This window comes from Sceloporus undulatus, chromosome 8, assembly GCF_019175285.1.
Source record: "Sceloporus undulatus isolate JIND9_A2432 ecotype Alabama chromosome 8, SceUnd_v1.1, whole genome shotgun sequence".
In the NCBI taxonomy this organism is placed as follows: domain Eukaryota; kingdom Metazoa; phylum Chordata; class Lepidosauria; order Squamata; family Phrynosomatidae; genus Sceloporus; species Sceloporus undulatus.
In genome coordinates, this window is record NC_056529.1 from 24,469,145 (window position 1) to 24,495,680 (window position 26,536).

A 26,536-nucleotide genomic window follows, 5' to 3' on the forward strand; every position below is an offset into this window, starting at 1 on the left:
TCTCCAGGCCAAGCATACAATAGAATCACACTGGAGGGCCTAGAAAACCCTAGACAAGTGGTCTCTCTAGGCATTTCTAGGTCCTCCAGTGTGGTTCTATGGTCAAGGCAGGCCAGTGCCATTATGGCTGCATCGGAGTGTCTGGACCGAGGGAAGGAATAGCGACACTTTATTCTGCTTTGTTCAGGCCTCACCTGGAATAGTGTGGATGATGTTTGGATGGGTCTCTTCCAACTCCATGACTCTATTCTATGAAAGAGAGACCTCCATGAATCCTGGGATCCTCCGCATCCTTGCTCTGGGTTTGCAAACACCGAGTGACATCTGTGGCTTTGCATTATCCGTCAGCCTATAAATATTAGAAACCGAATAAATTATGGATCTATAAACTCCAGCAGAAGCAGGTTGCCTGGCCTCCCTTGAGAGGGAGGGAAAACCTGGGCATAATCCCTTTGCTGATTAGCATTTTGGATTTCCAAAACCGACAAATGTATTGCCAAGGAAAGGAGCAGGGAGGGCTTTGGGAATAATCCTGGGTCCAAATCTGGCCTCGAAACATCACGATTTCTGTTTGCAGATCCGACCCATCTGAGTCAACAGAACGTAATGTTCTCTCGGCCGTCTCCCAAAAAGGTTGACGCTGTTGATGGCACTCCGCAAAAATGTAAGAAATATGCTTTTGGAAGAGCAGCCAACGTTGTGTTTTGTTTTTGCGGTGCGTCGCTTTTGTGCTATCCTCTTCCCTCGAGGGAGTCGCAGTGTGATATTATAGGAGGAACGACAAAAAGACACACAGAGAGGAACTCACACCAGGCGTGCCTTACGACTTCTAAAGCGTCCGCTTTATTCGTTCGGCTGAACAGTCAATAAAAACCAAGAAGAAGCCGGTTAGATAGCGCTTAATGTTATTCCTCTTTTCTGGAGTGAGACAAATGGTTTGCAGTATCTGCCGCACGCAGAGAGTCGGAGATTATCAAAAACTCCCTTGGAAGATGTTGCTCCTTTTATTTTTCATCTGCTTAAAAGGAGGAAAAATATATAGCACACTTCATTGCTTAGCTTAGATTTAATAACTTCAAATAAAGAGGCCGATGAGGGAGAGGGCAGACCAAGTTGGAGAAGGTGCCGCAGTTTGCTTTTGCCAGAACCAACTGGGAAAGGAGAGGCTTCTTCCCTTTCTCTCCTCCTTCTGAGTTAATTCACTTTAAACTCAGTTTTGCAGCAATTCAAGTAAGTTGAAGACAAAGGAGGAGGAGGAGAGAAAAACTGGGACATTGTAAAAGCAGCTGAGAAAGTGCGACTGCAAAGGAGCCTGAGATTTATAGATTTTGGGAGGCAGAGAAGACTAAAGACCTTTGCAACACTGCAAATCCCCAGATTTGAAAGCGTTGAAAGTGGTGTCAAACCACATTATTTCAACAGTGTAACTTTGATGCTCCGGGTGCTTTGGACTTCAACTCCCAGGAGGCTCAGCCATCTTGGGCAAGAGTCAGGAATTCTGGGAGCTGAAGTCCAAAACATCTGGAGGACCAAAGTTTGGGAACCGTTGGTGTAGATGCACCCTGACACAGCAATGGTCCAATCCGCATTGAAGAAATAGTCCGGTTTGAGACTGCTTTAACTGCCCTGGCTCAGTGCTAGGGAATCCTGGGAATTGTATTTTTTTGTGACGCCAGAGATCTCTTTGACTGAGAAAGGCTCAGTGTCTCAGAAAACAACAGTCCCCAGAATTCCCCAGGTCAGTTAAAGTGATGTCAAACTGGATTATTTCTGCAATGTGGAGTGGACCTCCGTGTTTTAAACCTTTCCAATGAGCTTGTTTCTCCCTATTGCCGCCAAGTCAAGAAAGAGCAGCATTTTTGTCCTTTTCCACAGACAACGCAGCAGTTAACTTAAACATTTAAAACCAAACAATATCTCTCCGAAGGGAACTCTGTGACCCTCCCATAGCAATACCTGAGCGTTCCCAAATCCTATTGCAGTTGCCTTTTTGTAAAGAGGGCCATCTCCAATGAGATTTCCCCCCTTTATCCCAATGCAGTTTTGCAAGAAGGAGATGGATTTATATTGGGCCTGGCTTTGCTCCCTGGCCTTTCTCTCTCTCTCGGCTCCCTCCTCCTCCTCCTCCGGCGTTCCCTTTAAAGCTGTATTCATTTCTAATCCATCATAATACTATCGCTGCAGCTTTTAACATGATTAAACAAAGCACGACTCATGACGACGCGGAGATGAGCAGTTGCCCAAAGTGTATTAGATTAACTGGGGGAGCAACGTGCGCGGCGTCCGGGGCATCCTTTGCGGCGCTTGGCAGGGAACAAAAATGGGCATCATCATCATCATCATCATCATCATCATCATCATCATCATCATCATTCCTTTTGTCTTTTGGTTTAAAGATCTAATCTGGAACCTTGGCAGCGCTCACCGAAATCGATTGCTTATTTAAAATGACTTTATAGGAAGTGTTCCCATCATATGGCTGCAGGTGCATGAGCGCATGGGTTTTCTTTTCTTTATCTTTACTTTCAAAGGTATGGCCAATAAATTGGCAGCATGAGCTTTTGTAGACTTCAGTCTTCTTCCTCAGATGCATTTAGATGCAATAATAATAATAATAATAATAATAATAATAATAATAATATGTAGAGAGATCTTGTAGCATCTTTGAGACTCAATGAAAGAAAGAAGTTGGCATCATGAGCTTTCTTAGACTTGAGTCTACTTCCTCAGATGCATTTGGTGGAGTGGAAAGCCAGGGACAGAGCTATATATGCCATTAATCTGTGAGAATGACATCCTATATATGCCATTAGTAATTTAACCTTTGGTTAAAAATGCTATTTGTACCCCTTGGTCTGGCTCCATTAATGTTAACTAGTTCTTTTACTTCAGCTTGGAAGTAATCTTTCTTTACGAAACTTTCTTGTATTGGGTTGCCAATGCCATATGTTCTCTCGCTGGGTTATAACAAGGTGAAAATTGCCATTGTCCAGTGAATGAAGGATATTGACCTACAACACCATAAAAGCCAATCAGTTTTATATCCCATCTTCAGGGAGGCTGGAATAACTTGCAAGCATATATGCCATTGGTGTCCGAGGATGACATTTGAATAGACATTCTCACAAATTAATGGCATATATAATTCTGTCCTTGGCTTTCCACTCCACCAAATGCATCTGAGGAAGTAGACTGAAGTCTACAAAAGCTCCTGCTGCCAACATAATAATAACTTTATTACGGCCATTTGGCCAGCACAGCCTGCTGCCAACTTCTTTCTTTCAGTGAGTCTCAAAGGTGCTGCAAGATCGGTCTCCAGACTCAATATAAGGCTGCTTCCACTGATCCAAGATGGATGGGTTTTATTATATTCTGTGCATGAGCTTTTACAATAACTGCCTTGGGATGTGTGTGTGTTGAGAGATGATGGATGAATGCCATAAAGGAATCTCCCTCCTTGGAGGTCTTTAAACAGAGGCTGGGTGGCCATCTCTCGGGGATGCTTTGATTTGGATTTCCTGCATGGCAGAAGAAGGGGTTGGTCTGGGTGGCCCTTGCGGTCTCTTCCAACTCTAGGATTCTATGATTCTAGGAACCAGTTAGGTCCACTCTGCAGTGTTGTCCATAGATCCCTGCGTGAACGGCGAAAACGCTGGTGAATTATAATCACTCTGTTTTTTCTTTCCTGAGGACTACGTCCGGAGGAGTAAGACTCTCCAGGCATATTAGCCTGTCGCTTTTCATAAACCTTCATCCCAACTGGAGCTGGGCCAAAGGCAGCGCTTAATCTTCGCCAGCACCATTTCATTAGGAACAAACGTTGCTCTTTAAACCTGCCCTTCGTCCGTCTGAAGACGAGGAGGAGGAGGAGGAGGAGAGGGAAAAGGCTTGGAAATGAATTGATTTGTCACAATGGATTTGGGCACCTTGCCTTTCATACAGTCAAACCCACAGATCCAGGCAGGAGAGAGAGAGAGAGAGAGAGGAGTATATTATGTGGATGGATCAGCCATTTGCGTCTAGCTTTCTCACTGCAGTGACTAGTCGTAGTAAGCCTCCTCCGAACAAACCTTGCCAAGAAAACCCTGATAGGTTTGCCTTAAGGAGGAGAAATATCCAAAGGTGGTTTGGCAAGGCCTTCCTCTGAAGCTGGCATTTCTATTCTCTCTTAATCTATCAGAAGCCACTTTGGGTCCCATGTTCAGAGAAGGGCAAGATTTACATTAAACAAAGAAATAAGAAGCGCATAGAAGTCTCCCCATTTGGAAAGCAATTCCTGGCCGAAGCCTAACATAGCAGTAGCCATTGACCCTTTTGCAGAAAGTAAGCACCTCTTTCTGATTCTCCCTCCTTTCCTACCTTCCTTTCTTTCTTTCTCTCTTTCTTGTTCTCCCGACGTAGATGCTGCAGCTGCGATACCTTTTTAATATCCCATGAATGGAGAGATTACTCAAAAGAGACCATTTGCAGAGGACTGGCAATAACGTTAAAATATGTAATGGCAGCTTGAACGTTTTAGGATGAACGCGTTCGCTTTATTTCGAGGGAGGAGGAGGAGGAGGAGGAGGAGAGCCTTCGCCGGTAGTTATATATTTCCCCCGCCTTTGCTTTCGATCTGACATTAAAAGTGCTACTATCGATTAGTCACTTGGTCTCTCCCCGATGAGAAATGTTTTAGCATTTCTTGTGCGTAAAAAAGAGAAATACTCTATGCTCTCTCTCTCTCTCTTTCTCTTTTTAAGTGTTTGATGCTTGTGCTTTTTAGCAGTCGCACAACGGGCAGAAATCCAACGGGTGCCATTTTCTTTTTCTTCTCAGCATTTGGGTTGGCAAGCTCCGCCAGTTGAATAGTCAGATGCCCGGTTATTGTTTGAGGATTTGAAATAAAAGTGATTCCTTTGGCACTTGATAAGGAAGCCTGGCTGGTCTTCTATGGACACATGGGGAGGACTGAGGTTGCATTGAAATCCAACTGGTGCCATTTCAAGCTCCACCAGTTGAATAGTCTGATGTCCATGCCACCATTCTTTGAAGATGCCAGCCACAGATACATGCAGAACATCAGGAATGAATTTGTCCAGAACACAGCCATGTAGCCCAAAAAAACCACAGAAAACTATGTCCGGTTATTGTTTGAGGTGGAGGACTTGGAACAAACATTGTTGCCTAGCATCTCAACCGATCTCTTAGGGACACATGGAGAGAGCTGAGGTTGAAATCCAACTGGCACCATTTCCATTTCTCAGCATGGGGAGCCATTGACATTGGCAAGCTCCACCAGTTGAATGGTCAGATGCTGGTTATTGTTTGAAGTGGAAGACATGAAACCAGCATACAGTAGTTGCCTAAGCACTTAATAAAGAAGCCCAACTGATCTCTTATGAAGACATGGAGAGAGCTGAGGTTGTGCTGCAGACCACAATCCAACTGGCACCATTTCTGTTTCTCAGCATAGGGAGCCATTGGTGTTGGCAAGCTCCACCAGTTGAATAGTCAGATGCCCGGTGACTGTTAGGGGTCGCTTTTCTCAGCATGGGGAGACAGTGAGGTTGGCAAGCTCCACCAGTTGAACAGCCAGCTGTCTGGTGACTGTTAGAGGTGGACAACCTGCAAAAACATTGCAGCCCAGGTTCTTGATCTGGAAGCCCAACTGATTTCCTACGGACATATGTGGAGAACTGATGTGGTGCAATACGTGGACCGATGACTTGGGAGATCTAGTTTTGAGCCCATGTTGCGCCATATAAGTCACTGTGTGGCCTTGGGCCAGATACTCAGATCTCTTACCTTGACCTCCCTCTCAGGGTTATATGATGACTAACAAAATGGCATAGTGTCCATTGGATACAGCAGGCCTTATGTCTGAAAGCATGCACACACCTAGGACCATAGTATGCATTGGCTGAAGCCAAAATGCAACAGTGGACCTGGAGGGACCTCAATAGACATTTGGACTCTTCTTTTTGAGGGATGCTGGGTTGTTGGAGCCCAAACCTGGAGATGGCCAGCTTTGGAGGAACCTGCTGCAAATGATCATCAATCCTTGTGTCCAAGCAGGCGGCATCTAATTGCTCCTCATTATCCATATTACGGAATCTGCCTGTTTCAGCCCTTTTCTGTGGCTGATCCTATTTCCCTGACGAAGGGGTTTTTCAGCACCAAGGACAGCGACGGAGGAGCTTTGCCTTCTGCTTTGTCGCTTGCGACAGTTGTGACTCAACACAGCACTCTTTCTCACCGCTGTGTTTGTTGTCATTCATTGCCATAACATCGACTTCATCCAAAGGCAACCCAATGAATAAGAGGCCTCCAAGCGTCCCTGGTATCAAGTCTTGCAAACTCAGGGCAGCCATGAGTTTATCCACTTGCAATGAGGCTGCATCCGCACTGCAGAAATACAGTAATCCATTCTGACACCAGTTTAACTGCCATGGCCCAGTGCTGTGGAATAATGGGAACTGTGGTTTTGTGAGGCATTTAGCCTTCTCTGTCAGAGAGCTCTGGGGCCACAATAAACTACAAAGGCCAAAATCCCACAGTGTTGAGCCATGGCAGTTAAAGTGGTGCCAAACTGGGTTATTTCTGCAGTGTGGATGCAACCAGAAAACAGGCCTTCCTCAGAGGATTTCAAAAAACCTACAGGACCATAGTCCTTGAGATAAGAGGAGGACTAAGCTGCCGAAATAAACATCTAGGCAACGGAGCGAGAGAGAAGAATGGTCCAAGGAGAAGAACTGGCAGCGTGTAATTTTGATGTTAAAGTGAATGGGGTTAAAATGGCGGATGGGAGAGCGGCTGTTTCGGAGGAAGTCTGAATGGCAGCTTCCATTGTCAAGGGAGGACATAATGGACATAATTGACTTCAGCTCGAAGTCCGTAATTGCAATATTGACTACTTTGGAGCGATGGAGGAGAGACAGTGTGTCAGTGCCGCCGTTCGTAACAGTCGCCGGAAGGGAGAGCAAAGCCTATTTAAACATGCCAGTATCTGCACTGAGCGGCTGTCCTCCGCTTTGGATCCATCTGGGAGATTTAAAGGGACAGTCAGTTGTAAAGTATTGCTCATGCACCACTTGCAAGAAATGCAAGAAGGCCGTCTCCCATGTTTTATGCTACTCTCTTCTTTTAAAACTGATTTGCAGCATTTGAAGGAAGCTGAGGACGAAGGGGAGGAGGAGAGAGAGGAACCAGGACATTTTGAAAGCAGCTGGAAAAGTGGGACGGCAGGAGATTAATTGGGAACATTGGTACCAAAGTGGGAACGTTGTTGGCTTTGCAATGGAAATAAGCTGAGGGCAAAGGGGGGAAAGTGGGAGGACGAGAAAGCAACCGGGCCATTTTAAAAGCAGCTGAGAAAGTGGGAACGTGGCTCAGTGCATGTGTTTTAAGTTAAAATGAATGTGCAAGACTATATATCTATTACATTACAAGGAGGTGAAGCATGCAGATAGACCCTCACATTTTATCTCGATGGCAAAAAAATGCAAAGCACAGTCCCTTGAAAGGCTTCCTGGCTCCAAAGCTGCCTAATTTATGACTCCTTGGCTCCTGCTTCCCATCTCTTTCTTTGCCAGTCCTTAACTCTCCCCCCGCATTGCTTTTTCTTGCTGTTTTCCCCTCTCTTTCCCTGGGGTCACCATCCTCCATTTGTCTGGATGCATTGGCCGCTGTGCTTCCACCGTCCTCCTTTGCGGAAGACATAGTCTCCTGCTCTGCCTGGTTTCACCATCTGGACCTCTTTCTCTCCATCTTCCTGTTTCAAAAGCTCCTGCAAATGTTTGTCAGGGAGCAACGTTTGGATGCCTGCATCTCATTGATTTCCTTGGCATGCATTAGATCTAACAGATCCCTGCCAACAAGGACCGGGTTTTCCAGCTCAGGCATCAGGCCAATGCAAGGGGATGCTGGGATTTGTAGTTTATTGTGGCACCAGAGCTCTCTGATGCGCAATGTCTCACCAAAGGGCAAATCCACTGTGATGTCCTAACATTGCAATCCTATGTCTGGGCATATTTTTTTGTTTGCTGCGATAACAGTGTGTGTGTCTACACAAACACAAACACACGCAAAGCCACATGCAGCGAGTGTGTCCTTTTCGGATCTTCCGGAGCGTCTTTGTCGAGAGGCAGATGGCGAAAGATTTGGGGATGGGACTCTTCCTTTGTGTCTTTTCTTGCGGCAGGAGAGAGAAAGGACTTCAAACGTTCTGTCTCCGTCGAGTGAAGTGACAGCAAAGGGGTTTTTGTACATTTTGTACAGTGATTATTTTTGTTTTGTTTCTGTTGGCATTTTGGAACGTTTTGTTTTCCAAAAAGAAAATGTTACTTCAGAAGAAAGGAAAAAACGCTCAACCCAAAAACACCATTTCGACAACCCTTGCCAACATCGCACAATTGCGTGGCTCCCGATGGACTAGTTTAGTTCCCCGTTTTTATTTCCAAGGGATTGTGTAGCCTTTACTGGTGGGGAAAATTTATAGACGATGGGTTTTATTGCTCCATGATTTACCCCAGAGCTCTTATGGCACATGACGTCATTGCTTTTAACAACATTTTGTGCCCATAACATCACACAACAAATTGCTTCCTCTTCCAGTGTTGCCGTTGTGGACTTTGCAAGAACTGAGAAGTAGGCTTAATTCCAGGAGCGCTCCCTTGTTATCACTTTCCTTGAGAGGAGCGCAGAGGGAGCGTTCTATAATAAAGGACCTTCTCTTGTCATTTTTTGGCAACCCGTTCCTCCTTTTCCTCCGTCCTGTGCTGTCAGTCAAGGCTCCTGGGTCACTCTGACTTTTAGGGTTTTTGGAGAGGAGCGACATTCCTCTCCATCATTTCTATCCAAGCAGCGAGTTATTTACTAAACCTCTCCTATACTTTCCCCTTAAGTCTTCTTTCCCCCCTAAAAAAAGGCTCCAAAATGCTTCATTGTTATTGTGCGCCTTCAACTTGCTTCTGATGCATAGCAAGGCAAACCTGTCATAGGGTTTTATTTCTTTGCTCCTTTGCAAACCTGAGGCTGAGAGAGTGTGACTTGTCCAAAATCCCCATTTAGTTTCTATGACTAAATGGGGATTTGAACCCTGGTCTCCAGAGTCATAGTCCAGTCCTCAAACCGCGACTGGCTCTCTTTTGCTGGTTGTTGTTGTAGTTGTTGTTGTTGTTGTGTGTGTTCAAGTCATATCCGATTCATGGCAACCCTTTGGAATTGATATATATTTTAAAATATATTCAAGATGTGGGCACTTGAATCCGTGGATAAAACAAAAAATCCTTAGATGCTATATGCAAACACACACACATATATAAAATCCAACAGCATCCAAACAATGATACCTTTATGGGGCCAAACAAAATGCACAATTGCATGTTGCAAGCTTTTGGAGTTGCACTAGCTTCTTCCTTGACTTTGAAAGCTTGCAACATGTCATTGTGCATTTTGGTTGGACCCATAAAGGAGTCATTGTTTGGATGTTATTGGGTTTGCTCTATGGCCAACACGGTTACCCTTACACACACATATATATGTACACACACACACATACACACACACTGCTCCTGTCTTCTGAGTCTCATCAGCTCCTCAGCTTAGCTCCCTCCTCCTCGGCTTCATCATTGCAAACTTTATGACCTGTGAAATTGGCTTAAGTATCGACCCGGTGTGTCCTTGTTGACAAAGGCAAGGGAGAGGGAACCGTTTCCACTTTGCTGCCCTGTGACTGGGAAAAGGCCACTGGATGAACACAGGGCTGCTCTTTTTGTCTTCATTTACCAAGACCATGAACCGTGAAACCTTCTTTAGAAAAACCCCAAACGCAACATGCTCAGTGGTTAATGCAGCTGGCTCCAATGTTGGGCTTCAGCAAAGATCAGAATCCAGGGATGCTGGGTCTTATTCCTCCATCCTAGGAGGCCACTAAAAGATGGACTTCAACTGGTCCAAAGAACTGCAGGGTCTGGCTGCAAGGATTGCACATCTCCCTTGTTGCAACAGCTGCACCCGCAATTCCAAAGCCCTGGTTTCTCAAACTTTGGTCCTCCAGATCTTTTGGTCTTCAATTACTTCTTGGTGGTAAGAGTAGTTGGACAAGGGACCAATGGCCTGGAGAAGCGGAGGGGTCTTCTTCTCTGGATGTCTCCACAAAACGTTTGGGGAAGCTCTTGGTGGTTCCCAAACTATAGTCTTCCAGGTGTTTTGGACTTCATCTTCCAGAATTCCTGACCATTGACCAAAGTGGCTGGGGCTTCTGGGAGCTGGAGCCCAAAACGCTTGGAGGACCAAAGTTTGGGAACCTTGAGTTGCTACAAGTTTGACCTTAACATACATCATCTATTCACTCCATAAAAGTGTAAAAGATGTAGATAAAGAGACTATAAAATGTGATAAGTAATAATATAAAGTGGCAAAGAGCTCTGTGTGTGTGTGTGTGTGTGTGTGTAATCAATTTTATTAAACTGTAGGATGAGATGTTTAAGGCGGCAGCTTTCATTGCAGTTTAGGACGGATTGGAAAGAACATAGCAGGAAAGCATGACTTTTGTTAATATTTCAGGGTTTTCCAAAAAATTATATAAAATGCGATAGGATAAGTGTTGGTGTGCAATTACATTTGTCAGTATATAAGGAAAATAGATTTGGAGATAAGAAAATGTGGAAGGATATGGAAAATAAAGATTTTAAAAACCCCAAATTTTGGGACTCCTTGCATCTATCTGGGGATTTGGCGCAGAGCAGAGGGTTGGATTCATTGTCCTGCGGAGGACCTTTCCAATTCTGGGACTCAATGTCCTCTCTCCAAGGTCCCTTCCAACACTTCTATCCAAAGCAATAATGGAGCCAGGTCTAAATGTGGGAAGTGTTTCCTTCCGTTGTTCTCTCAGTCCATCTGAGACCGAAGGACATGTGCTCCCATCCATGCTTTTCCCTATGAAAGAGGCCGATGATGTGCTGCTGACCTCCTTGGCATGTTATGTAAGCGGCTCCAGGCCCCTCCTTCGTCCCTTGCAATCAGATGAGTTTATTTTGCTGGTAGGGAGCACCCTGTACCTGGATAATCCATCATTTTAATTGCTTTTCTGAAAGCAAGACTGACAGACCCTTCAGGCCGCTGGCTTACCGTCCCACGCAACCAAAATGCACGAGGAAACGTCCGGAAAACATACACATTTTGCGGCCCCTGCTTCCACGCCGCGCGGGAAAGCCTTATGTTTGCAAACGGATGGGAGACGTTCAACGCAAGCACGATTCGTGGCCTTCCAGAGGCTTGCTTTGGATGCCCTGCCCATCGACGGTTCCATAAAACTTTGGCACATTTTCCAATTGAAACGAAACAAGGAGTCAGGTATTTGTAAACGGTGATACAAACTATGACAAGGGTATCGAAAATGTACATCTAATATCCAAATCCCAATACAGCAATCATATACAATAGGAGAGGAAGGTGTGGGGTTTTGCCCTTCCCAGTTTGAGTTGTTTAGGGTAGGAAGGGCATCTGTCAAAGTGGTTGAAATGTTATTCGATGGAGAGGATCATAGGAGCCTTGGAGATGAAGCCAAATCTTTTCCACTCAGTTACTATGGTGCATTTATCGCCGGCCGCTTCTGTGCAAAGAGCTCAGTGGGTTGGTTTATTTTAAGAGGGGAGTCAATAAAAAATCCCGGTCCCTGTCCCATCGATGGCTTGTCTCTTTGCTCAGCAAACAGTTTGGAAAATGCTTGGCTGAAAAGGAAGGCTCTTGGTGCCGAAGTGACCTCCAGAAGCGCCTTGTTCCCTTCATTTCCTTTGGAGAGGAGCAATGGAGTGTCCCTTGAGGTTGAGATAGTGTTGCCAGGTTTTCAAAACAGCAACAAGGGACAGCTGTCAAAGATGTCGATCCGGAAACAGCGACGTAGGACTTTGCTTTCTGCACTGATTTCACTGAGATTCGCCATATACTTCCCTGTAAAAGGGACATATTGCCTGCCTCCGTCAGTTGCACAATGCATGCACTTCTGTCCTTATGAAGGACTTTGTTGTTGTTGTTGCTGTTGTTGTGTGCCTCCAAGTCATTTTTTACTTAAGACGATCCAAATTTGAACTGATTGTGGGGGGTTTTGGGCAAATTTCTTCAGAGGGGGTTTTGCCATTGCCTTCCTCTGAGGCTGAGTTTTCATTTCTATGCTGCCTTTCTCCCAGGAAGGGACCCTTGGCAGCTTACAAGGTTTAAAAAAAACATTTCAAGATATTACAGTAAATAAATTAAAAAAACTTATTAAAGTAATAAATATAAAATAATATAAGTTAACATAAAAGCATACAAAAGTTAAAGCATAACGCACACCGAGCGAAACAGTTACGTTTCATGGCAGAGCTGGAATTCGAACCCTGGTCACCAGAGTCCTAGTCCAACACGCAAACTACTAGGGAGTTTATCACACAATTTTGGCATTAAAGAGAGATTAAAGCACATTTCAAGCATCCGCAAATACAGTGAAAATGGTGAGTCATTGCGCTGATGATTATCACATGCAATTGCGCAAACAAAGCGATATTGGAAATGCATTGTTGCCAAAATCCCAAAAGGATAAGGATGCGTGTTGATGCTTCTTTGTGACCATTTTAATGGCGGGTTTTGTGCGACGTTGTATGAAATCGTTCCATGTAATTACGCGGTTTTTCCAGGATATTCGTGGGACAAACTCCCGATCTCCTTTGTGTGATAAACTATTATGCCATGCTGGCTTTTCAAATGGAGAATATCAGTGGCCATGCTGGCGAAGGAACATGGGTGTTGCAGTCCAGAAAAGCAACTTTGCCCAAGCTTTGCTCTCTTGGGAAACCCAATAGAAGCTCCATCTCTTACTTTCTGAGAACTATTTCTGAGATGGCACAATTTTTTAAATTCCTTTTTAAAGCCCAACACTAACATTTTCCTTGATAGTAAGTGTTTTTTGGGGAGGTGTGGAGGGTTTATTTGTGGCCTCCTGAAAGCCCTTAAGCTCCGACCCAAACCAAATGAGAAAACAGGATTTGAATTGTGCCATAAAACAACCTTGTTTAGGAAGGCGAGAGAGAAGCGTTTCTCCTTGTCAGCTGCAAATAGGAGATGGATGGCTTTGTGCTCCGGACGATTGCGATCTGAGGAGAGAGAATTGGAATCGCAACCCAACGAAGGCCTTTATCGGTTGGCACAGATTTCAAGCAAAAGGGGAGAAAATCCTCTGTGTTAAGCTTTTGCTCTCCACCTAAAAAGCCTCATCCAGTAACAAAGTGGATGAGGATGTTTAGGGGGAGAGTAAAAGCTTAACATAGGCCTCATTCAAGCTTACAAATAAATCACTTTGCAAACCAAATTGATGGATCGTTTTGGCGGCGGAGGGTGGTTCCCACTACATTTGCCCCGATCGCATTTTCTTACTGCAAAATAAAACAAAACAACCCACTTGTGGTTCACATTGATGAATGAATCGATTCAAAATGGACCCGCTTCAGCCAGCCGAAGGGCACATTTAAATCGATTCCGATCCACATCTGGTTCACACTTGCACAATGCAAGTGTGAACCAGATGTGGATCGGAATCGATTTAAATCAATTTATCCAAACGGACACAGGAAAATATGGTTAAATGGGTCTAGCACATGCCCCCTCCCCTCTGAATCATTTCAAGTGCAAATCATGGTCATTTAAACCAGTTCAAACCAATTTGTGATCCAGTTTAAAAGGTAGTGGGAATGAGGCCATAGGAGGTTTTCTCCCCTTTTGCTTGAAACTCCTTTAGCAAAGCAATGGACATCCTTGGAGGCCTGGAGCCCACCAGCCCTGCAAACCCCTCCCCAAAACCAAGAAAAGGGTTGAAAACCAAAACATGAGAGTGTGACCTATTTTGAGGTTATGGAGGAGATGTTCTCCAACCTTGTTGCCTGCTCCTGTATTATAGCCTTCTCATCCTCTCCAATTTTCCCAGTTTGGGAGGGACAATCCCTATTAATCCTCAGCCTTCTCACTTTTCAGCTGCTTTTCAAATGTCCCGGTTCCTCTCTCCAAAATGATTCAGGGGAAGGGATGGTTTGGGGGGAAACCTTCCTGTTGCATTCTGGGGATGAGAGTGTGCGACTCGCCCAAGGTCACCCATTGGGTTTCCATGGACTAAACGGGGATCTGAACCCTGATCTCCAGAGTCCAAAAGTCTCAAACATCTCCACTGCGCTGCATCTGGAGCAGTCTAGTCTGTTGGTTTGTTTTGGGAACGCAGTGCAACCCTTTCTTGCCGGTGTCCCTGGGTCCCTCCATTCATTCCCAGCAGCAGCAGCAGCAGGAGCCTTAATCAGGGTTGCATTAAGCAAGCGCCAGGGAGGAAACGTGGCTGATCAGCCCTGCGGAGATTTCTGAGCCCATTGGCTTGACGCTGTGGTTTCCAAAGGCCCAGCGGAGGCCCTTTCTTGCTGAGAACGCTGGAAAGGCTAATGGCCCAAGGCAGGGACGGGATTTCGCTGGTCCCTCTCTGGAGGAAAAAGGGGAAAGCACGGGTTTGTGGGCAGGAGGGAGAAAGGCAAGGATAGGGACATTATTCTTCCCATTGACACTGGAGAAATCATGCCGTTTGACATGACTTGCAGTGCTGTAGTTTGGTGACATATTCAGCCTTGCCGGTCGGAGAGCTCTGGTGTCACACTGTCGTTGTTGTGTGCCTTCAAGTCATTTCTGACTTATGACTAACCCTAAGGTGACCCCACCATGGCATTTTTGTGGCAAGTTTCTCCAGAGGGGGTTTGCCATCCCCATCCTCTGAGGCTGAGAGAGTGTGACTTGCCCAAGGCCACACAAACTACTTACATAGCCAAGCTGGGATTTGAACCCTGCTCTCATAGTCCAGCGTTCAAAACCGCCATACCACATGTACAATAAACATAAATGAATTAAACATTTAGAGTCGGGTCCCGTCTCCAAGAGATCTCACAATGCAAATATTCCAAAATCCCAAACGCTCCTGGTCCTGTGCATTTTGGACAAATGGAGATGCAACCTGTGTACAGTAAAGAGCTGTCTAAGCTGGACTTGTGGTCACCCTTGTGTCCTAGAAGCAACCCCTCCCCTTGTTGTGCGTTAGATATCTTTGTCTTTTCCTCTTTCCTTTTGTATGCTCTTGGAAGAAAACAGGACAGCGTTCTTGCAATTGCATTCCCGATGCAAGCTGCCATGCTCTGGTAATGAAACCTAATGGGGTCCCAGCGTCCTCTAAAACCACTTTTCCATCCAAGCATGGAGAGCATGGGGAGACCTTTGGAGTCCTTGCTTCGCTGAAGGAGGTCTGTTCTTGTTTCCCGGCGAGGGCAGGAGGGACGTGATGGTTGCTGCCGGCGCTGAAGGACACGCTGGCGCAGCAAAAGCAGCCCATCTCTCCCGGGGCAGCCAAGGGCGGATGGAGGAAACGGCAGGAATGGGCTCTGCTGCAGAGCAAAAGGAGGAGAATTGCAAGACCTTGCAAGGTCTCTTTGGGCCTGCACTCAGGGAACCTTGCGAGAGAAAGCAAGAGCCAAGTCCAAGCAGATTTAGGTTGGCCTTAAGTCAGGTTAGGGTTAGGATTGGAGACCCATGTTGGAGACATGGCTGGAAACACTCAGGTTGCTACCAGGTGAGCCAGGACAAGCCATGTTATAGCAGAAGTTGGCAGCTATGGGGGGTTGGGGGGCTCCTGGAGAATTTGGAGGGTTGCTCCTCACCACACCCCTTTGCAAAAAGAAAACCCAATAATGTTTTGCTCATCTACAAAGTCCCCAAGCACCCAATATGGGGGTATTTTTGCCATCTTTTGCAGGGCGGTGGTGAGAGTTCAGTCTTGGTTTGCTCTTGGGTCTGTTTATTTGCATTTGGAGGTGTCCATGGTATTTGCAAAAACGCACTGTATTTCAAATGAAAACGTGGTCCAGAAATCTTAGTACCCTGATCATTGCCTTACTCTAGATGTAAAGAGGCTTTGCTCCCATCCCACTTACTCTCCTCCATTTGGGTGTGGGGTTTCAGGAGTTCCCTGTGCGCTTCGGCTCCAGCGCTGGATCATCCATGGGTTCAAGCCCAGACAGTCCCCCGCATTTTGCCATTGGGGATGCCTTTGGGATTGTGCCTCTCTGCCGGATGCCTTTTTGCTTGCTGAGCGCCAGATTAATGCTCAGCCCCTGCCTCTCGCAAGTTAATATCTCCACCCAGGAAAAAAACACCATTGCAAATTGTCCGCCGCATTGGCTTCATCTCTCTCGTTTCTTGATTGCCGAATTCCCCCGGCTCCAACCATTACCTTTAAAGCTGATGGATTTCAGTTCAAGAGGAGAAGCACATTTGCTCAGCGCTATCAACCTCTGTTTGAATGGGAGCATGAATTGCACATGGTGGAAATGGCCCCAAACCATTCAGACTCAATAGAGGAGACTCAAGACAAACCTCTCCACATCTGGATTATTTTTGATGCTCAATTTCCAGTTGGAAAATACCATGGACACCCCAAATGCAAATGAAGAGATCCAAAAGCAAACCAAGACTGAACTCTTAATGGAAGCCAGAATGATGAAACCTGAGGTCCCCAGAGAGGCCAAATCAGATGTCCTCAAATGATCACATGCTCCTTCCTATGGCACCTTGGTTTGGTTTTATATGGCTTTCTCCCTATTCTGAAAGTAACAACGAAAGAGTTTCCAGCTAACTTTATAGTGGTCTTTATGGCCTGAGACCCTTCGCCTTTGGCTCCATACACTTCCAGAATGCAGAACTTCCCTAAAGTTGGATATGCAGTGATCCTTCCAGATTTGCCAGGGTTTGGGGGTGAAGGATCCCCGTGAACATGGAAAAACCACAAATAAAAAACCCTCTTCTTTTTACCTAAGAGAGCACCTCTCTAGGAATCTCCAGGTGCAACTCTATGGTCAACATCTGCCAGACTTTGATCCTAGAATCATGCTGGAGGACCTACAAATGCCTAGACTGCAGTGGTTCTCAACCTTTGGTCTTCTAGACTTCAACTCCCAGAACTCCTGAACAATGAGCCTACTGACGGAGACTTCTGGGAGTTGAAGTCCAAAACATCTGGGGGCCCAAAGGTTGAGAACCACTGCCCTAAAGGAATGTTTTCTCTAGGAACATCTAAGTCCTCAAGCACAACTCTATGGTCAACTTCTGGCAGAGTTGTGCTGGAGGAGGACCCAGAGATTCCTAGAGAGGACGCATTAACCAAAACCACAAATAATCAAATCCGCAAAAGTCAAAGCCGCCAATGTGGAGAGACAACCGTATAGAAAGTGGGTTCAAGTTGCCACCCTTTGATTTAGGGACCTGAAGTTTTGGGCACCTTGGACTGCATTTTGCAAAGCGTCGGACCCACTGATGGTGCGCCATGGGCGACTGGCGCAACCATCCCATGCAGTCCTGGTTAAAGAATCTCCCCGTCTCTCGGCTTTCCATTCACCGAACTGTTCAAACCCGACACGGTTAAAATTAACCGTTGGCGCACAAAGAGCTGTGAAACATAACTGGGCGGTTCTACCCAATTTGAAAGCATTTTTTGCAAACATTTTCCCCGGCGTTTGCAAGTGTTGGTCCTTTGTTGTCGCTGTTTTGACACTCGCGGTTCTTTGGTTGTTTTGCTCTCGCTGTGCTTTAATTTTTGTTCTGATTCACTTCCGCCAGACCCTTCAGTGGGTTGCCCCCAGGATCCATCAAAATGAAGGACGGATTGGAAAACATTTTATGTACTTGCCAAAAAAAAAAAGGTGTCTCCATTTGAAAGAGACCCAATATCCCAAAACTGGATGGGAGGGAGGCAGTAGCATAGTTGGGCCAGAAAAGTTCCTTTTTCTTTGTACTGTCTTGTATTACATCCTTTTGTTTTGAACAATAGCATAAAGCAGGAACCAATTCAGGGCCATTGCATTCCAGAGCCAAGGGTTCGACATGGCCGGAAATAGCAGCCTTTGCTCTCAATACATTTCAGCACTATGATTTTCAACTCCTGAACATAAGTAAAATTCCAATTCAAATTGACCCTCTACAGCTGGATTGTGACTCTGGAGACCAGGGTTCGAATCCCGGCTCAGCCATGGAAACCCGCTGGTTGAACTTGGGCAAGTCACACGCTCTCAGCCTCAGAGGTTGGCAATGGAAAAACCTCCTCTGAAGAAACCTTGCCTAGAAAACCCCATGATAGGTTCACCTTTGGGTCAGCATTAGTCGGAAACGGCTTGACAGCACACAACAACCACAACATCTTTTCTCCAACCCCTTCATCTTTGGATTTAAGTTGATTTAATTTGCAAAACGCACTTTGGGGCTCGAACGGATTTAAGGACTTGGCAACTCCAGCGGTAACTGTCTGTGTAAAGAGGCCTCGGGATACTCTTTTGATCGAGGGCGACGCTTGCAAAGGCAATGCTTGCAAAAGCTTAATCCTCCAGAGGCGGGATCTGGGTTGCTTAGGATTCATAAGCTACTGAAAGGCCATCATTTTCCAAAAGGAGACAGGCAGAATAATGGCCCAGTTCTGGAACAAGGACCGAGCAATTGATGCAATGACAGAGTCTCAAGGGGACTTGGAGGAGGGTTTGGGGGTCGTGAGGGTCTCCCCCAATCCACACAACATTGGTGTTGGCACTTTAGACTGCTTAATGCTGTTTGTTAAAAGCCTGACGTGACTCAGCCACTTGGGCTCATTTGTCCTAATGATGGGATCGGTTTCCACAGAGGCTCCGTAATGCCTGCAATTACCTTCATTGTCACAATTTGTCACCAGCGCAAACTAGGGCAGTTCCAAAATTTGCACTCCAGAATTTGATCCAGGATCCCAAATGGTTCGCCTGCCTGCTTTCATATCTACACACACACATGAAATCCACCCTTCTTTCCCTGTGCAAAGTGACACTGAGTAAAGGAATTAGTTACTTTACTCGTTACCTTGATCACCCAGCAAGTCTTGGCTGCTACTGACCCTGCAATTCAGAAAGGTAACTCATTCCTGTTGGCATACAGGGGCAGCTGCACTGGCCATTTAACAAATGCAAGCAAGAATCCATCGCTGATACCTTTTATTGGCCAGCCGAAATGCACAATATACTTGTTGCAAGCTTTCGAAGCTTCATGGGCTTCTTCTTCATCAGGTAAGAGGTTACAAACAAAACAGGAGAAAAGAAAAACAATTGGAGATGCCTGGATGTTGTTTCAGTCTTTAGTAAAGATGGTATGCGAGGGAGGATATCCTTTGCAGGTGTGCGGCAATAGGGAGATTTGCAAAGTCCAGGGAATGTAAAGTCCATTTGCATCTCAACAGGGATGCAACCCAGTATGTCTCCATCCCAGTGAGTTACATCATGGAGGCATCTGACTGACATCTCCAATTGTGTTTTTTCCCTCCTGTTTGGTCTGTAACATCTTGCCTGATGAAGAAGCGTCAAAAGCTTGCAACAAGTATATTGTCCATTACCGTTGGGTTACCTGTATTGTCCATATGGTGCCACTGCAATAATATAGGAAATGCTCTCTGCTGCCCCCGAGTGGCCAGTTCAGAGATTGCACATTAGAGATTCATGGTATTGCATGGCGGTTCCTGTTTGTTTGTGTTGACCATTCAGTCCCAGTTGACATCCTTAACTCTCCGCTCCCACCTGGTTTGAGCATGTTAGCATGCTGGTGATCCTCCTGAACTGCGTCACTCTGGGGATGTTCCAGCCTTGTCAAGACACCAAGTGCAAGTCGGAGAGGTGCACCATCTTGGAGGTAAGAGACCCTCTGCTTTGCCTTTCTTTCTCTTTCTCAAAATCCCCAACAGAGAGGGAAACTATGGTAGTCCTCCAGAACCTGTTGGACTACAAATCCCAGTATTCCTCATCCTAGACAATGCTGGCCAGAGCGGATGGGAACTGGAGTCTAAAAACATCTGGTGAATCCATGCCCCAGTTGTGCCTTGATGGCTATTGCCATTATTCTCCCTTTCTCCCTCTTGCAAGGAGTCCTCAAAGTAATCCTGGGTTTTTAACTCAGTTTGCTGCAATTGGAGTAAGCTGAGGACCAAGGAGAAAAGCGAGAGAAACCAGGACATTATAAAAGCAGCTGAGAAAGTGGGAAGATAGCGGATTCATCAGGGCTGTCCCTGTCAAATCAAGGGATCTCTTTGCAGTGTCTCACTCTCTGGGTGCATTCATGGTTCCCAGACTTTTGATCCTCCAGATGTTTGGGACTTCAGCTCCCAGAATCCCTGAACCTTGGCCAAGCTGACTGGGGCTCCTGGGAGCCGAAGTCCAAAACATCTGGAAGACCAAAGTTGGGGAACCAGTGATCTACACTGTAGAAATAATGCAGTTTGACACCTCTTTAACTGACACCATCCTACAAAATCCTGGGATTAGTAGTTTGGTGAAGCCATAGCACTCTTGGGTAGAGAAAAGGGTAAGACTTTGCAAAACTACCAATCCCAGGATTCCACAGGCTGAAGCTACAACGCTTAAAGTCATGTAACCATAAACATAAAAATAAGATTAAAATAACTATGACAATGATTCTTTAGTGGTGTCACTCACACTGCATTTGACTGTAGTTGCATGCAGAAATGTAGGCGGTGCAAGGCAATGAATAGGGTGGGATAGCTGTATCTGTGTGTATTTGTATGCATTTGATGCATTTTGTTTCTATGTTTGGTCTATGAATGAATGAATGAATGAATTGGTGGGGTTCTAATTTGGGGCTAGTCCCTTCATTCTGCCCCAGATCCATACCTAAACCCCTGCTCCAACTTGTCCTTCTCCCCAGAGAGCAAATGTAATGAGATTTTTGAGGAATTAAGGATGCTGCGGCAGAAGTAACTTCTCCCACAGGGATCCCATCCAGGCCTTGGGCTGATCATCCTTCTCTTATCCTTAATGACATTTTCAAGCTTACGGGCTCAATTTTTATTTCAGCTCAATGCAGTTCCTCCTCAGAGAGCATCTGCCCAAGGGAGGAAGGCTTTGGAGGAACCCAGGAGCAGAAACACCGGGATCAGAATGCCCCAGTCTTTCTGCCATAGCTTTGGGCATCTTCCTCCGGTGCCCGATTCGGTCGTCTCTGAGCCGAGTTGTCTAGAGGAGGTCTGCTTTTTTTTTTTTTTTTTTCAAACGCGTTTGCAAGAAAAAAAAGAAAAGCCAAAAAAGTCTAGCCGACATGCCTCCAACGAATTCCCAAATTGCTTTTCTAAATTGCTTTTTTTCATTTTAAAAAATGGCTTTTAATCCAATTGTGTTTTGTTTAATGGTCTTCTGAAACGCGACAACTCACTGTGTTTTGACTGCACTTTTTCTTTATTTAAAAAAACCCTCGTGTTGCAATGAGACTCCTCAAGTTTACATTTTAGGGACACCCCCAATCCCCCCAAAAAGGACATATAAAGTGAGGCAATAAGTAAGAAACCCTTGGTTGTTTAATCCAGCTGTTGCATTTAACCCAGCCGTTCCATTAGACTACTGTTTGCATTTGGGTTAGGGCCAAACATTACGTACATTGGCTTCTATTCACTGCACACATCATGAATGTTGTAGGAATTGGAGCGCATAGGGAAAATAACAGGGTGTTAGAATACCCTCCAACATAATATGGGGATATATGTGGTCAAGCAACCTCAGAGTGTGGTCAACATGGCAAAAGAACGGATAAGTTAGGAGAGGTTGCAGCAGTTTGCATTTGCCTGAGCTGATTGGGAAGGAAAGTACTTCCGCCCATCTTCTTCTGTACTGAGTTAATGGAGTGCAGATTCCTTTTGCAATTTGAACTCATTTTGCGGCAATCGAAGTGAGCTGAGGACAAAGGGAGAAGATGGGAGAAGGAGAGAGAAACCGGGACATTTGAAAAGCAGCTGGAAAAGTGGGAGGGTAGAGGATTAATAAGGACTATCCTTGCAAAATTGGGAATGTTGGAGGGTTTGCAATGGAAATAAGTGGAGGAGAAAGGGGGAAGGTAGGAGGATGAGCAAGAAATTAGGACATTTGAAAAGCAGCTGAGAAAGTGAGACTGCAAAGGATTTATTTGGACTGTCTTTGCAAAATTGGGAATGTTGGAGGGTTTGCAATGGAAATAAGTTTTGGAGAAAGTGGGGAAGTGGGAGGAGGAGAGAGAAACCAGGACATTTGAAAAGCAGCTGAGGAAGTGGGATGGCAGAGGATTAATGGGGAATGTCCCTCCTGAACTGGGACTTTCTCCATCCGTGTTTAAAATGTCCCCATTTCTTCCTCCTCCTTCCACTTTTCTCCTTCATCCTAAGCTTATTTTAGTTGCTGCAAAGTGAGTTCAAAGGGCAAAAGTCATTGACACTCCATTAACTCTGCAAAAGAGAGAAGAGGAGGATGGTTTTTTCCCTTCCTAGACTTTTCTCCTCCTGTCCTTCTAAGACTACCCTTCATACACATGTTTTATCTATTTATCTAAAATACACAAACAGCAAACAGAACTACGAAACCACAAAAGCAAACAACGCATATGCTACTGACTTCGCACCCCATAAGCAATGAATATGTTCCCCAGTTTTCTCTACTTCCTCTCAATGGCAGTATGTTTATGCTTCTCCTTAATGCAAACTCTGGTTAACTTACAAAACCTAACATGGGATATATGGCTTTAGTGAGACTGTAAAAAAGTACTAGTTCCAGTTCTTGCTTAAAGTTACTTAATGGTTTCTCCTCCAGCAACATTGCCGCTTTGTCTGTTTCAACAAATGCAATGGTCTTGAAAGGCAGGAGGATATAAACCCTTTAAATAAATAAAAATGCAATGCAATGCAATCAATCAATCAATCAATAAATGTCTTCCGGATATGATAAGGTTCCTCTGTTCTAGGCTGGTCCGCAACTGCAATCTTTCATAGAATTGATCCCATTTTGTTTTGGGTTTGTGTTTTTCTTCTGCAAACTGCAGGCGTTTGACCACTTCATCTTTGCCTTCTTTGCGGTGGAGATGGTCATCAAGATGGTTGCTCTGGGGATCTTTGGGCAGAAATGTTACCTCGGAGACACGTGGAACCGTCTGGACTTCTTCATCGTGATTGCCGGGTGAGTCGACAGCGGCGGACCCACGGGTCTCGTGTGCGAAAGAGATGCAAACTCATGTCTATATCAAAGGGAGTGGGTGGGCGATAAGAGCCCCCTCGGCTCTCAAGGACCCCTTCATGGAGAAAAGATGCGCCAGATGGCTGAAAGCCTGGCGAAAGACGTCACAGGAAGGAATCACTTTGCACCGTTTTGCAAATTTCGCACCGTTTTGCAAATAGTAGAAACCCTTTCTGGAAGAGCATCAGGGTCCTAATAGTGACTCAGGATGATACAACAGAGTCTCCCTTATCTGAAATATTTGGGACCCGAAGTATTTTGGGTTTCAGATTTTAGAAAATTTGCATATATCTGGAGAGACAGGACTCAAACCTAACCCCCCAATTCGTCTATGCTTCATCTACACCTTGTACACATAGCCTGAAGGTAATTTTATACACAAATGTTGTGCATTAAGCAAAGTTTGTGTACATTGAAGCATCCGAATTCAAAGGTCTCACTCTCTCAGCTACCCATGAAAAGGTTTTGGATTTTGGAGCATTTTGGATAAAGAAGACTCTAAGAGTTTGGAGAAGAGTGTGATCCCAACCAGGGTTGTGCAAGCGACACAAATGGATGCAATAGGTGAGATCACCAGTTTGCAACCAGTTGTGTAATGGTGCGATCCAGGACAACACCAACATAACTCCAATGCGCAGAGTCTCACATGAGAAATGGGAGTGAAGTCAAGATGATGATATTAGGCAGAGGAAAAGACTGGAGAAGGTTCCTTTTTGGGGGACTACATTCCCCAGAATCCTCTAGTATCCAGCCCAAATCCTGTCCAGCAGTTGCAAAGCATAGATTTATGCCAAATAGTGATGCTAGAATTGCCTTGAGCTGGAGTTGGATTGCACCACTGCGCAGCTAGTAAGACAATGACAGCAATGCTTTGTACTTGATTGGGGCATTCTGGGGGTTGTAGTCCCCAAAGAGCTATAGGAAGATGTGGTATAATTCCAAGGGTTCCATTGATGCCAGAAGAGTGCCATTTTGTGATGCTTGGAGTGGGAAGGGGGCAATGTTTTCCCCCCAAAGAGACTCCTGGCTTCAGACCCACTTCCATACAAGAACACCTACGATGCTAGGAATCCCGTGGAGTTTGAATGACCATTGCAATAAACAATCTCCTGGCCAAAACCACAAATTCCATTCTTGACTAAGAGCAGGAGCGTTGTCTATGCGGAGAGGCGGCTGACATGCGACGATAATGCCTTGGTAGCTATTGCAAAGTCTAAAAACAGTATCCACAGCAAACGTTCTTAAAATACATTGGTGCCTTAACTTCCTCCGCACTTTAATCTCGAATCCATCCAAGAACAGGTCTTAAATTTTGCCAGGAATCCTTCCTATCAGAGCTATGCTGCGAGCGACGGGGAAGTCGATGCCAGAGAGGCAGCTGAAAACAGGGGTGATTTTGTCCAAGCAGAGTCCAGACTTAAAGGAGAAGACCCTTTTAGGCTACACCAGAATGGGGTTGGCCCTTGGGGGCCCATGGTTCTAGGATTCTATGTATTCCTGCATGGCAGAATGGGGTTGGCCCTTAGGGTCCCTTCCAGCTCCATGGTTCCAGGATCCTATGTATTCCTACATGGCAGGAGGGGAGTTGGGGGGGTCTCTCCCAGCTCTAGGATTCTATGATTTCTCTGCCAATGCCAAAAAAAATCTTGTGCAAGATTTTTCTCATGGTCACAACTAGGAAGTTCTCTCTGGTCATGTCAAACACGTAGCCCAACGGCACAGCATTGCATTCCTATCGATCCTATTTGGAAGCTGATACAAAGTAAAGAGCATCATCCATTTAGATTGAAAAGCGCTTTGCCGTCTGATCAATTAGGATGAGAGCCAGGCAGCTTTTCAGGATTCAACCGTATCAGTTGCGATGGCTTTGGAGACAGCGGTTTGCGTTGTTCCTGGAAAGCCCAGCCAAGTCACACACCTGGCGTTTGGCTGCCAGCCAAGGCGCTCTTCGTGGGCAGTGAGTGGAAACTGGCATCGGTGCCACAAATTTCCTTCTTAAGTGGCCATAGATTGGGCCACAGATGATCTCCAGCTCTTTCTGTCAGTCGTCCAGCAAGGTGGAAATTGCTCAATAAATCTGCGTCAATTCGTTTCGAAAGCAGCCTAAAAGCATCATAAAAATTGGGCAGGATTAACCGGGAAGGATATTACGCATTGCCATGGCGTCCCAAAGCGCTTGAAGGGATATATGGAAGGGATCCATATTTTAGTTCCAGGAAAAACTTAAGCCTGAATCATATTATTACTCCCAATTAGAGCAGCCCCATTTGACTCAATAGGATCTGCTTACCAATTGTTTTTATTTATTAGAGTATTTATTTCTTGTGGTTGTTGCTGTGTGCCTTCAAGTCATTTCCGACTTATGGCGACCCTAAAGCAAACCTATCTATCTATATATCTGTATATTCTTTCTATCCCTGTTCTGCAGCTTACTATCTTAACTCTTTGGGTCTTTCTTTCTTTCTCTCTTTGCTCAGCATGATGGAGTACTCTTTGGACGGACACAACGTCAGCTTATCCGCCATCCGTACGGTCCGGGTCCTAAGGCCTTTGCGAGCCATTAACAGGGTGCCAAGTAAGTCTCTTGAAAGCTTTCAGATTACAAGGCTTTGTTCTGTTTTGCATGCCTTGGTAGCTATTGCAAAGTCTAAAAACAGTATCCACAGCAAACGTTCTTAAAATACATCGGTCCTTTAACTTCCTCCGCACTTTAATCTCAAATCCATCCAAGAACAGGTCTTAAATTTTGCCAGGGATCCTTCCTATCAGAGCTATGCTGCGAGTGACGGGGAAGTCGATGCCAGAGAGGCAGCTGAAAATTGGGGAGATTTTGTCCAAGCAAAGTCCAGACTTAAAGGAGAAGACCCCTTTTAGGCTGGACTAGTGTTTCTGAGGCTATCTGATATCAGGGACCTAGTTTACGACAGATCGGGCTCTTCCTATCTGGGAATGTATGGTCCAACCCCTGTATCTGCGCAGGATATGCTCCCAGATTTACTGCAGATAACAAAAACCATGGATATATAGCAAAGGCTATATTTTGCTGGAAATTGACCATAGTGTTGAACCGGAGGACCTTTAAACACTTAAAGAGGGGGTCTCCCTAAGCATGTGGAAGTCCTCTGGTGCAACTCTATGGTTAACTCCTAGCAGATATTTTCCATGGAGTCGTGCTAGAGGACCTCCTGATGCCTAGAAAGACCACCGAGACCTTTGAAGGAAAGCGTGAAGGAGTGGAGTCATTCCACTCCACAGTCCTTTAACTTAGGCCTGAGATGTGTGTTGTGTGCCTTCAAATCGTTTCCGACTTCTGGCAATCCTAAGGCGAACCTATCACAGGGTTTTCTTGGCAGGTTTCTTAATAAAGGGTTTGCCATGGCTCTCCTCTGAGGCTGAGAGTGTGTGACTTGCACATAGTCACCTAGTGGGTTTTCTTGGAAGGGACTCGAACCCTG

At 45.4% G+C, this 26,536-nt stretch overlaps 1 protein-coding gene across 3 annotated transcripts in view; it reads left to right on the forward strand.

Moving 5' to 3' along the window:
- Positions 1-26,536, forward strand: part of CACNA1H (calcium voltage-gated channel subunit alpha1 H) — a 137,585-nt gene that overhangs the window by 47,486 nt on the left and 63,563 nt on the right. For all 3 annotated transcript variants that reach the window (XM_042438556.1, XM_042438558.1, XM_042438557.1), the window contains exons 3-5: positions 19,617-19,728; positions 22,891-23,024; positions 25,559-25,656. In XM_042438556.1, coding sequence (XP_042294490.1) covers positions 19,617-19,728; positions 22,891-23,024; positions 25,559-25,656 — 344 coding nt within the window. The remainder of the gene's footprint in view (positions 1-19,616; positions 19,729-22,890; positions 23,025-25,558; positions 25,657-26,536) is intronic.